Source organism: Elephantulus edwardii, unplaced genomic scaffold, assembly GCF_000299155.1.
Source record: "Elephantulus edwardii isolate Elephantulus edwardi_28Jun2011 unplaced genomic scaffold, EleEdw1.0 scaffold00013, whole genome shotgun sequence".
Lineage (NCBI taxonomy): Eukaryota > Metazoa > Chordata > Mammalia > Macroscelidea > Macroscelididae > Elephantulus > Elephantulus edwardii.
Window position 1 is genome coordinate 20421320 of NW_006399763.1, and position 14167 is coordinate 20435486.

Consider the following 14167-nt stretch of genomic DNA (forward strand, 5'->3'; position numbering starts at 1 on the left):
CCTCCCCCTTCCTGTGTGCACTCCTGTGGTACTAGCCTAAGACATTGATTGTGGGCCTCACTTCACTTGCTGGGCCAGTAGAAGAGTAAACATTAATAAATGTTAATAAAGGTTTGAAAAAGATCACACATTGAGAAGTATACTCTTGCTTTTCTGAGGATCTAGTTCCATGGAGAGAAGGCCCAGTCTAGCCTACTGGGTGTTAAGAAAGCAATGGTTCCCTTTCTGTTGTCATTGCAGTTAACATACAAGTGAACAAAGTCAACTTCAATCACCCAGTCACCGGCCAACCCTTCAGTTATCTATTAATTAGTAAGAGTGAATCCAACATAGGTGAGCTGAACAGGCCGGATATGAAGAAGTAGGCAGCCTTTATGGCTTAGGGTAGATTTCCATGCAGCTAAATCTAGAGGGCTCCGTCTAATTAAACACTGAAACCTTATCACTTAGTGCAGTGCCTAAGAAAGAGGAACTACCATCTGTTTTAGTCCTTTCATGTGAATGATTAGTACACAAAATTCATCTCACTCACAGCAATTGAATTAGAACCAACTCAAAGCTGACTGCCCGTTGAGGTTTTTGGGCTTTAAGTCACACAGGAGATTGCCCATGTTTCCCCGGAGGAGCCACAGGTAGATTAAAACTGCAAAAGAAGTGTAGCCTTTTGACAGCAGCTCAACTACCTACGAATCAGACCACCAGACCTCTCTATCAGTACACAAGCCGGATATTAAGTAGAAAGGCTGATGGAAAATATTTCTCCATTTCACAAGTAAGCTGTGAAATTGAAGAAACTACTTAACCAGGAGGTTGTAAGCCTTAACTCAGAAAAGCATTATTTGGTACTCAGAAAGAGAGATGTGTGAAAACCAGCACTTCTAAATGTCTGTCAGACAAGGAGCAAGTTATTGAAACATTTAAATGTCTATTTAAACACATTTCATTTTCATTTCCTCGACTCCAAGATGGCAATAATCAAGGTGACTTCACAGAAACTGTAGAGGAGGTACAGTTGGAGGGAAATTATAGGGGAATTATGGTCGGAGTAGTACAGCCATACTGAACACACCAGGGGTTAGCATGAGTGATAGTGACTTGGAGCAATAAAAACCACAAGGCAAGAGTAGCCCTAACACTGCCAGATTCGACTGAGCGAAATCTGCTCATGTGCTTACGTTCTTCCTCTTAAACACTTGCCCTAAATCAAATAATTTCCCCAAAGTAAACACAAAATTTAACATTTAGAGATAGAAAGAAGACAGAAACTAAGTACCAAGCAGGCTGCATACACTGTGCTCAACCAGATGACATATTTTGTGTTACATAATGTGCACACAATTCCAAGTATTTCGCTGCTTTAAAACCCCCCTTAAATAATGTAAACCGTAGGGAAGATTAGTACCTGACAAGATGAAGGTATATAAAATGTGTCATTATATTAATGGCACTGAAAGGTCACTTTGCAGAAATTCTGCTTTCATTTTAGCAGTTTAGAATTAAATCCTTGCTTTTTATTTTAGAGATAGAAATTTCTATCAATCACTTTTTTATTCTCTACATTACTAGGCTCGGTTACATTTTAAAAGAATTCTTTTCAAGAGATTTTCTTTTACCCATTGGTATCTTTGAAAATTCTCTGCAAGTGCTAAATGGCAACTGAATGCAGTTTGAATTTTCTCTTAAACATAAAAAATGAGCTTATGATTAGAAACATCCAAATCAAATTAATCCATTGCCTAAGGCCTTCATTTGGTTTCAGTAAAACTTTGAGGCTCTGGAGAGGAGAAATACAGGAAATACAACCATAATTATAAATATCATCCAAATTTATTTTGCTTTTTTATATTATCATAGGTGAGTTACTATCTAACCAGTATTTAATGAAAATAATAGTGACGAAGAATCTTCAACACTATTATTTTCATTAAACAGTGGTTAGGTAGTAACTCACCTATGACAATATAAAAAAACAAAATTAAAATAATATTTACTCACAAAGTAATATTTTCTAAAAATTGGCTAATTGTCAAGTTTTGTTTTCTTCATATTTTCATCAGACAAAGACTAGTGTTCTGGTTAAATGTCAGGCTTAGAATTTTATTCTAGATCTGCCTCTTAAATATTTTGAGACTGTACAAATCATTTAAACTCTTCAATCCTGTTTTACTATCTGTAAATAAATTGTAATAGTGTGTGAACGTGTTTGTATAATTTGTTATTTTGTGAGGAGTAAATTAAATAGACATATAAAGTGGTCTGTCTACCTAAATCACAGCGTGTGTTCACTATGTGAACAGCATCAGTTAGTTATTGCCACACTTTCATCTTTAATAGACAATCGCATGACTCTGTAACATTAATCAGTAAAGATCAAACTCCAAAGTTCTATTACATAAGACAATATAATCTGTTCTTCCACCACAAAGACACTCAGGTGTCAAAAGGTCTATATTGCCAATTATGTCCACATCCCTGGAACAAATAGAAACTGTTAAGTAAACAATATACAGAGACAGTGAAAAGGTCAGAAATACGACATATATTTAGGGATGTTCTAAATGTTGAAGGAGACCTGGTGATGCAGAGCATCACACGTTGGGTTACCAACCTAAAGGCTGGTGGTTCAATCCCACCAACTCCATTGCAGGAGAGAGATGTGCAGTCTCCTCCCACAAACATTTCCAGCCTCAGAAACCCAGTGGAAGACCTCCATGAGTCAGCACCAACTCAAAAGCAGTACATTTGGTTTTCAAAAGGTTGGTGATGGAAACACATTCAGTGGCACTGTGGAAGAAACCCATCTCCAGTATTTCTGAAATAACTATGGCCACAAAAACTGTATGGAGTAGTTCTGGTACGACACGTGAGGTTGCCAGGAGCCAGAATCACCTCGATGGGCAAGGAGGTTTTCATGTCTTAACAAATTGTGTTATAGATTGTCTCTTCTATAACCAGAAACATCCAGCCCCAACTCCCACCCCATTACGGGCCAGCACAATGTCACATTTTCTGCCCAACGCCCTTTGGCACAGATACAATGAGGACATTTTCCTTCAAATGAGCTGCACCCGAATGTGTAGCTCAGGGACATTCTCTTTAGGGCCAGAGATCTCATTCTGCTCAACATTAACAATTCTGGGGACTCTCATCTGAAGAGGTGCTGGCTGAGTGACAGACAGTTCAGGAACTTTTTATCATTCTTCATTCACTAATATAAGAGAAAAAAACCACCTTGACTTACCCGGAAATAGTCGCTGCATGCTGCAAGGACTGCCTTGTGAGCGTGGAATTTCTGTTCCTCAGCAATCAGGGTGACATCGCAGAGGATGCCATCACATCTCTGCTGGTTCAGTGCTGCCAGGACACTGTCATTGTGAGATTCGGAGTGGCAGAGCCTCTGGCCTGTCAGCATTTCTTGAATACTGTAAAGGAGAGCAATCATGTCAAGCCTGGGCGCCCCCATACTCTCTTTCTGCTCCTACAACGATTAGGGATTGAGGATTCCACAGCAGAGTGTGAGCTTATTCCCACTCATTCACCAGTCTTTTACTTTTCATTTCTATTCTCACCCTGCAGGGCTTTGGCCAGTGTCTGTCTCTTTCTCTTCTAACAGACCATCTCTCTCTGAATTTGTTTCTGTGTTTCTGCCTATCTGTGTCTGTGTATTAATCCATGTAATCGCACTGTGTATACATCTCCGGGCACAAAGCCTTCTTTGAACATATGTCTGGGTGTGTATGTGTGTGTATTTCTTCTCTACGAGCCTCCATCTAGGTCTGACTCCCTCTCCACCTACATATATGGCTTTAGGGCAGGTTCAGGATATGATCACAGACATGTTCTCATCCAACACATAACTCACTCCATCTGGATGACTTCATCGCAGATACAGAAAGTTACCATGTCTCCCCAGAAGGACTCAGACTCCATTAGTAAGCAACAGAAAACTGAGCAAACATTAGTGAGGAAGAAGGGATCTTGGTGGCCAAGTCATGAAAAGTCACCTGAACTACAGGAGTTTAATATTTGAGCTGGGAGATGAGGCACCACAGAGAGATCGCCTCAGAAATGCTGTTGTAAATAAAAGCAAATTTAAGCTAAATGTTTGTATTATCATTATTCACTGGATATGTGTGATCACTGTAATAAATCCATTTATATAATTTTATTTCATTGATATAATTTTATTTTCTATTCTTTGTGAAATCACGAAACAATGCAAAACTCAGTGCAATCAAATGAATCCATCCTGACTCATAGGGACCTCACATGGAACTATTACATGGGTTTCCAAACTTCAAAATCGTATGGGAACTGACTGCAATTTCCCTCTCCTGTGGAGTGGCTGGTGAATTTGGACCTCTAGCCTTTTGGTTGGCATCCCAACACTTAACCGATTGAGTCATTGTTTGTTGTAACATGAGCCACTGGTGTTAGGTGCTGCTGAGGGGAATACGACACTATGACACTATGAACAACAGATATGAACCCTGCCTATCTTTTCCGTCCTTATCATCTCCAACACCACTGCCACAGTCACTGCATCAATCAATCCATTGCATTGAGAGTCTTCCTCTCTTTTGCTGACCCTCCACCTTTCCAAGCATGGTTTCCCTTTCCAGGACACAGCCTCTGCTAACAACATGCCCAAAGTATGGGAGACAAAGCTTTGGCATCCATGTTTCCAAGGAGCACTCAGGCTGCACTTCTGTCTGTTCTTTTTTGCAGTTCAAATTTACCTAATGTAAAACTTACCACTTCCCTCTCTACCTCTTCCTAAACTACTTAGGGCCTTTTCAAATTCCCTGGGAAACTTTTATATTTCTAAAGTAATACAGTACTGAAATAAAATTATATCAATGAAATAAAATTATATAAATGGATTTAATACAGTGATCACACATATCCAGTGAATAATGATAATATAAACATATTTACACAAAGTATAAATTGAATTTATAAGTAATTATTCACATTTCCCCCTTAGATCAGTAGAGCCTCTACAGTGTTTTAAGGAACTGGCAGTTGGATGCAATGGGCTGAGGTGGGCTGGTAGTATGGTACTGAATGAGACTGAGACCATCAGGCCACAGGTTACTAGAGTTTGTTTCTTTTTTGTTTTCATTTTCTGGTATTCAGACTCTAAAGGTGTGACTGGGCATTTTCTGCTCCTTCCCTATGATTCCTGAATCCAACCCTCTCTCTGTGGATGTGAAGGTGATCCTCTGAGAAGTCAGGGAGTCTCCACCAGCCCAGTGAGCATGGCTGAGTTATCTGAAAGGCTCTGCTCAGCCTCTGGGCCAGCTGGCTGGCACTGAACATTTAAGCACACATCACCACCTTAAAATTAACCAAACGCTTCATACGGAGTGCCAGAAGGCAGTCAGCAAACTTGTAGCAGATAATGTTGGCTGAGGTGCATCATAAATGGCCGAGCTACGGCAAGGGGGTCCATCAGGACGTGACGATAAAGGTAGTTCTCATGGGAAGATGGGTGGATTATTTTCAGTTGAAATGTAACATGCGGTTGCATCATGCAGTGGCTCTATCTCTAGGCAGATTGCTAAAATTAGCAATTAAAAATGCCCGCGAGAAGCATAAATGATTATGCTTTACTAATTTTTCATGCAAAGTTTAGATGGAAATTAATTAGCATGGTTCAGTTAAAGAAATAAGGAAATAAAATAGTAATAATAGAAATATTGTATCAGCTAAGAAAAAATTTTGAATAATCTTTAAAAATCATTCCCCAAAAGACAACACTTTTCTATATTGACAAGAACATAATACTTCATATGCTCCAGGAATTCATTTTTAGTGATTTATAATTACTAATTCATTTAATCTTTACAACAACAATATATGACAGGTGTTATTATTATATTAGTTTTATCTCTATTTAACAGATAACAAAATAGGGAAAAAATCACCATGAATACAATGTTACTCTATTTCTCATTTTTAAAACTGGCAACCTGTAAAAGTCTAAAAAGATGTATGCTCGAGAAAAAAATTACAGAAATATATATTAATTTTATATTTGCCTTATATATAACCTCTAAAGTTATTTTTTAGAATACTATACAAGAACATGAGATAAAGATGTTGTTGTTGTTATGTGCCATCAAGTTGTTTGCGACTCATAGCGACCCTATGTACAACAGCCCTAAACCCTGCTCTATCCTGTGCTAATCGCACTGCCTCTGACACACCCATCCCGACTACCCCAGTCACTGAATCAATCCACCTCATAGAGGGTCTTCCCCTCCTGCGCTGTCCCTCCACTCTCCCAAGCATAAGGTTTATATCACACTTCAAAAACATTTCTTTTCACTCTTGCACTAAGTCAAGTTTAGGTACAAAGTATAAATTTTAATGATTATAAACTAAGATATTATATTTATATTTGCAACTCCTAAAAAATTTGAAGATAGTTTCCAGGGCAAATTGGTTTTCCATTTCACAATTCACAGACATTTTGTTTCATGACATAGATTGCAACTTCCACAATAAAATGGCACACTTTGCATTTTCTCCATTTCCTATTTCTAATCACAGTTTTTTAATATGCTTTCCTGCATTTTGAGTCCTGTGCAAATACTACTACCCTTTTGAACATGATAGAACATGTTTGTTGTTGTTATGAGCTGTCCAGTCAACTGTGACTCATAGCAACCTTATGGACAACAGCCCTGAAACCTGTCCTATCCTGTGCCAACTTTACTGTCTCACACACACCTACCCATATTACCCCAGTCACTGTACCAATCCATCTCATCTATGGTCTCCCTCTCTCTGTCCCTCCACCCTTCTAAGCATTATGACCCTCTCCAAGGACTGGTCTCTCCTTTCAACATGCCCAAAGTATATCAGACAAAGCCTTAGAGTCCCTGGCTCCAAGGAGCAGGTTGGCTTCACCCTCTCTAGGATGAACCTCTTTGTTCTCCTGGCAGTCCATGGTATAGTCAAAACTCTTCTCCAGCACCACAGCTCAAAGGCATCAATTCTCTATCAATCCTAGTCATTGTACATCTCTCTGATGCATAGTAAGCAAGTGCGAGAACTATAGCCTGAATCAAGGGTGCCTTAGTCTCCAGACAGACTCATTGCTCTTCAGTACTCTGGAGAGGTCCCTAACAGCTGACTTCCCCAATGCAATTTGTCTATTCATTTCCTAGCTGCTGGTACCTAACATGTTGACTGTGGAGCCAAGTAAACCAAAGCTGTTAAAAATCTCAATCTCTTCACCATCCAACATGATATTGCCAATTGGCCCAGTGGTGGAAATCTTTGTTTTCTTGATGTTGAGCTTCAATCTATATTGAGGGCTACAGTTCTTGATCTTCTGCAGCAAGCACTTCAGGTCCTCCTCAGTTTCAGCAAGTAGGGTTGTGTCACCTGCATAATGCAGATTGTTGATGAGTCTTCCTCATACAACCTAGCTTCCCGGATGATCTGTTCTGCATACAGATTGAAAAGGTATGGAGACAGAATACATCCCTGGCATTCACACATCCCAATTTTGAACCATGCAGTTTCTCCTTCCTCTGTTCTGATGAATGCCTCCTAGTCCAAATATAGGTTTTGCATAAGCACAATCAAATGTTCTGGGATTCCCATCCTTCTCAAAGTCAGCCTCAGTTTGTTGTGATACATCTGTGGAAAGAATCGCTGGAGAAGCTCAGTATCAGCTGTGAAAACTAGGCCAGATGCTGACTATGAAACAAACCACCAACTACTCATGTGCAAGTTCAAGCTAAAGTTGAAGAAAATTAAATCAAATCCACAGGAACCAAAATTTTATATTAAGCCTATCCCATTTGAATTTCAAAACCATCTCAGGAACAGATTTGTGGCCTTGAAGACCAATGAGCAAAGACCAAAGAGCTGTGGGAAGATATCAAGAATGTCATCCATGAAGAATGCAAAAGGTCATTACAAAAGAGAAGGAAGAAAAGACCAAGACGGATAACAGATGAGACTCCGAATATTGCACTAGAGCTCTAAGAAGCCAAAGTAAAGGTAATAAATCAGGAAATTAAGGAGCTGAACAGAAGATTTCAAAGGGCAGCTCAAGAAGACAAAGAAAAAGCATTATAATGAAATGTGCAAAGACCTAGAGTCAGAAAATCGAAAGGGCCAAACTCGCTCAGCATTTCTTAAGCTGATGGAATTGAAAAACAAATTCAAGCCACGAGTTGCAATACTTAAAAATGCTTGCTGAAATATCTCAGTCACAAAAGGACAAATATTGCATAGGGCCACTATTGTAAAACAGAACATCAGGGTTGAGGGAAGACAGAGAAGGAGGAGAGGAATGATGTATATTGCATTGAAACAGATGAGGGAAAGAACTGTTTAGAAGGGTCATATGATTGGATATTATTGTCATGACAGAAGTCCAGAATGAAGGCTGCACAGTTGAGTGGACTTGGGGGGAGGGATTGCATAGCAATGAGCTTTTCTTTTACTTTTCAAGGAGAAGATTGGGAGGGGGAGGAGGGCCAGGGAGAAAAGGGCAACAATGAATGACTGGAAACCCTAAGTCTCTGTAAACTTTCATTAAAATTAATTAAAACAAAAAGAATGTGTGTGGCAGAATATTAAATGATCCAAGAAGCATTAGAAGATGGAAGGAGTATATAGAGTCACTATACCCGAGGAATTTGGCTGACAGAAGAATTTCAAGAAAAAACATATGGGCAAGAGCCTGTGGTGATGAAGGAGGAAGTTCAAGCTGCTCTGAAAGAATTGGTAAAAAATAAAGACCCCAGAAATTCACAGCATACCAATTAACATATTTCAACAAACAGATGTTGCCCTGGATACACTAAATTGTACCAAGAAATCTGGAGGACAATAACCTGGCCAACTGACTGGAAGAGATCTATATTCGTTTCCAATCCAAAAAAAAGTGACCCAGTAAGAGTGTGAAAATTATTGAACAATATTAAAAGCACATGCAAGCAAGATCCTGCTGAAAATTATCCCAAAATGACTGGAACAGCACATCTGTTCCAGAGAGCTGCCAGATGTTCAGGCTGGGTTTAGAAGAGGCCATGGTACTAGGGATATTACAACTAATGATAGATGAATCTTGGCTGAAAGGAGAGAGTACCAGAGGAATTTCTATTTGTGCTCCATTGACTATGCAAAGGCATTTGACTGTGTGGATCACAAGAAACTGAGTACAGAACACAGCATATTCTAAAGACTGCCTGCCTCCTTATGTTGCTATTCACCTTAAAAACGTACCTCTCCATTAGGATCTAATCCATGCTGTTGTTGTTAGGGGCCATCAAGTTCAGTAGGACTGATAACAACCCTATGAACAGCAGTCTAACCCTGTGCTATCCTACGTCATTCTCATTATCTGACACATTCAAGCCCACTGCTGTAGACATGGTGTGAACCCACCTGCTTGAGGGTCTTCCTCTCCTTTGCTGTTCCTTCATCTTTCCAATCATGATGTCCTTCTTCAAGGAACAGCTTCTCCTAGCAACATGTCCCAAGTATGAGAGACAAAGCTTCACCTCTCTGCCTCTGGTACACACTCTGGTTGCACTTCGTCCAAGACATACCTGTTTGTTCTTTTGGCAGGTCATGGGACATTAATTACTCTTCTCCAACACAACAGTTCAAAAGCATCAATTCTTTGTTATATTAGTCATTGTCCAGCTCTCACATGTATACTGATCCTCTACTGGGTTTCCAGGGCTCTAATTCTTTATGGAAGGATTGTCCATCTTTTTTCCTTCAAGCGCCCTATAGATTTGAATTGCTGACATTTGGTAACATTACTCACTAGGCCACAAGGGCTCTTCATTCATCATATAGGCCTGTTTGGCTGCAAGCTGAATATGGGAATGAGTTCTTCTCTAGGCTTGAAGGATAATTGACAGCTATAGTCTCAGGGGTTCCACCATTCTCCATCAGATAAAGAAACTGTTTTATTTTGGCTTTTTAATTCTTTTGAATTATATGGGAATACCAGAACATTTTATTGTGCTAATGCAAAACCTATACTTGGACCAAGAGGCAGTCGTCAGAACAGACCAAGAAGACACTACATGGTTCAAAGAAGGGGGTCCATCAGGGATGTATTCTGTCTCCATACCTTTTCAATCTGTATGAAGAAGAGATCATCCAAGATGCTGGGCTGTACAAAGAGGAATGTGGCATCAGGATTAGTGGAAGAGTCATCAACAACCTGCGTTATGGAGATGACACAATCCTACTTGCTGAAACTGAGTGCTTGCTGCAGAAGGTCAAGGACTGCAGCCTCCTATATGGATTGAAGCTCAACATCAAGAAAACAAAGATTCTCACCAATGGGCCAATTGGCAGCATCAGTATGGATGGTGAAGAGATTGAGATAGTTAACAGTTTTAGTTTGCTTGACTCCACAATCAACACTCTTGGTAACAGCAGCCAGGAAATCAAGAGACAAATTGCATTGGGAAAGTCGATTGTGAGGGGCCTTTCAAGAGTACTGAAGAGCAACAATGTCAGGCTGGAGACTAAGGTGCACCTGATCCGGGCTATAGTCTTCGCAATTATGTGCTATGCACCAGAGAGTTGGACAGTGAATAGGGTTGATAGAAAGAGAATCAAAGGCTTTGAGCTTAGGTGCTGGAGAAGAGTGTTGAATATACCATGGACTGCTAGGAGAACAAATGGGTTTGTCCTAGAGAGGGTGAAGCCACAATGCTCCTTGGAGTCAAGGATTCTGAAGCTTCATCTGACATACTTTGGGCATGTTGCAAGGAGGGACTGGTCCTTGGAGAGGGACATCATGTTTGGCAGAGTGGAGGGGTGGCGAAGGAGAGGAAGACCTTCGATAAGATGGATTGATTCTGTGACTGGAGCAGTGGGAATAAGCGCGTTTGAGATGGCTAGGTTGGCACAGGACAGAACAGCGTTTAGAGCTCTTGTACATAGGGTCGCTATGAGTTGCAAACGACTCAATGGCACATAACAACAACAACAACAACACATTTTTATTTCTCCTACTCTTTTATCCCTTTTAGAGCAATAAGTATTGGCATCTGGGCGCTCTCTAGTTCTTATGGTCTCAGGCATGCAGAGACTGAGGTGCCTGTGGTCTGTTAATCTTGTCAACTAATTGTTTCCAGTAAAGAAAATATTTTCTTTTCCTCATTATACTTTGCTTTAAGTAGGAAAAGATCAACAATTGCACCAAAAGGGGCTACTCATTTATTTGCAACTCTTATAACTTTTTTCTCCTTATTTACATTATTTTACATGCTAAATAAATGTATGGGGTTACTCATTTGCAACTCTAATAACTTTTTTCTCCTTATTTACATCATTTTACATGCTAAATAAATGTATTTTCAAATGATATTTGTAAAGGAAATGGTGAAAATAATTAAATAATTACTTTAAAATGCTTTCTTCTGTATTTTTTATATATACTCTCATGATTCCTATCCTTATAAATAAGATCGAATCTGTATTTACACTTCAGACATCTAACGGCAATAAGTAAATCTTGCCAGGGAAAAGAGCAGCTGTAAACTGAAATTTGGCAAAGAATAGAAGGCTCCGCTTTGAGACAATTCTAGTGGCATACAGTTTCACAGGATCATTTAACTGGGCTGGAAATATTCAAGCTTAAAGAAAACAACAAGCTAAATATTTAAGACAACATTTGGCACAAGATCCTAAATATTTTAGAACCAATATGTTAGGAATCCTTAGAAGCAGAAACAAATACGCTAACATTTGCCAAGAAATAAAAGTCTGCTAATCAACAAGCCATTATTGTATTTGAAAGTAACTTCCCACTCAACTCTCCGATATAAATCTACAAAAGGCCCTCACAACTATATACACATTTAGGCAAACATGGCCACATAGCACAGCTGGAAGGGGACAGGTCCATTTTGCAAAGTCAATAATCATAAACCAAGGGGGATATGAATCAAAGACTATAATGAAACTCGTTCTAAATTAAGGTAGGGAACAAACACATGCTTGCCAACAACTCCCTTGGCATCTATAATTTATACCAAATTAGTGAACTAGACCTCCAATTTAGGGCACTGCCTCACCATTATTTGGGAAACAAAGAGGAGAGAAGTCAAATTAAACTCTTAAAACTGGCTAAATGTCTTTAAAAAAAAAGTGAAGCAAACACTAGATTTCCTAAGAGAACCCAGAAATGAGTGTTGCTCTGAAATAGGGAAAGATCTTCGGTATCATTAACTTGTTAACAGGTGTCGAGTGGACTTTGACTCCGGCAAACACAAGTATGTCACAGTAGAACTGTGTCCCACAAGGTTTTCATTGCCCGAATTTTCAAAAAACAGACTTTAAGATTTTTCTTCCAAGACATCTTTTGATGGACTTATGCTTCTACCTTTTCTGTTAACAGCTAAAGGTGCTCCGCTAAACATAGGGAGTGATCTGGCTTCCCGGGTAATAATAAAACCATATTCTCTGAAAGATTTCACTAGAACTGTACCACCCAATGCAGTAACCATTAGCCACAAATAGTTATTGATCATGTGAAATGTTGCTAGTAAATTGAAGTATACTGTTAAGTGTAATTTGCACAGTGGATTATAAATACATAGTATGAAATAAAAGAATGCAAAATATTTCCTTAATATTTCTTAAATTTTTATTGGTTTGCATGCAGGCATGAATAGATATCATTATTCATGCATGTACTTTGTGTTGTATACAATCATTCATGTAAATTATATTTCATTCTTGAGCAATGTGATTTACATATCATTCATATACAATGTTGTTGTTGTTATGTGCCGTCGAGTCGCTTGAAACTCATAGCGACCCTATGTACAACAGCCCTAAACTCTGCTCTGTCTTGTGCCAATCGCACCGTCTCTGACACACCCACCCCGATTATCCCAGTCACTGAATCAATCCACCTCATAGGGGGCCTTCCCTTTCTGTGCTGTTCCTCCACCCTACCAAGCATGATGTCCCTCTCCAAGGACCTGTCCCTCCTTGCAACATGTCCAAAGTACGTTAGATGGATCCTCAGAATCCTTGCCTCCAAGGAGCAGCCTGGTTTGACCCTTTACAGGATAAATCTGTTTGTTTTCCTAGCAGTCCATGGTACCCTCAATACTCTTCTCCAGCACCAAAGCTCAAAGGCATCAATTCTCCTTCTATCTTCCTTAGTCATTGTCCAACTCTCTGATGCATAACAAGTGATAGCAAAGATCATGGCCTGTATCAGACGCACCTTATACAATATATATTATTATTTAGCATTTCCTTCTTTCCTTTCTACCCTATCCCTCTCTTCCCTCATTCCTTCTTTCTTACTTTCTCAAAAAATGTTTTTCTTCATATAGACTCATGTATTGAGCTAAGTGCTTCAGACAACATGATGAAAAGAGAATAAGTAGCAGCCATCATGAACATTCAGTTTTTGAGATAGTTACACATCCATCAAGTAGCTTAATTTTGCTGCAGAAATTGAGAGCTGGAGAATGAGAACAAGTAACTCTTGTAAGAAGGGGAAAGAAGAATTTTCTGGGCAGGAAAATAGAAAGTTCCATGATTTGGGGAGAAGGGAACGTGACGCTTGTTCAGTACCTAGGCAGCATTACTGACTGGAATGCTGCAAAGATGGGAAGCAAGGCAGAGATGAGATCTGAGCAGCAGATGGAAGGAGTCCACTTCTGCAGAATTCCTGAGTGAGCTCATCCTCACAACAGCAGTGGGAAGTCACAGGAAGGGCCAACAGACTATAGTTAGAAGAGCAGTGTGAATGACTGGGCCAGATGCTGTTCAGGGGAGGGATGGACTTAGACTTTGGACTGGAATTAAGTGTAGGGCTTTAGAAAAATGAACGTATTTAAAAGCTATTTATGAGGCAAAATATACAGGCTTGGGTGTGGGTTAGAGATGGAGGTGGGAAGATAAAAGGTCACAAGGAAGACTCCTATGTTTCCGGTTTATATAATTTAAAATTCCTGGAATAGGGGACAATAGAAGAGAACTGGGATTTCAGGACAGGAGGAGGATGAGTTTTATTTGGGATACTCTGGAAACCTACGAGAAGGCATAAAAATTCTAGTTTAAAAACAACTATGAGATGTCATCTCACCCCAGTAAGAATAGCAAAATTTAACAGAACAGCAAGCAACAAATGCTGGCGAGGTTG

General features: G+C 39.5%; 1 protein-coding gene across 1 annotated transcript in view; it reads right to left on the minus strand.

The window, feature by feature from the left end:
* Window positions 1–14167, minus strand: part of KLHL32 (kelch-like family member 32) — a 327282-nt gene that overhangs the window by 219382 nt on the left and 93733 nt on the right. The window contains exon 3 of the mRNA XM_006881200.1: window positions 3242–3422. Within this exon, the coding sequence (XP_006881262.1) occupies window positions 3242–3422 (181 nt within the window). The remainder of the gene's footprint in view (window positions 1–3241; window positions 3423–14167) is intronic.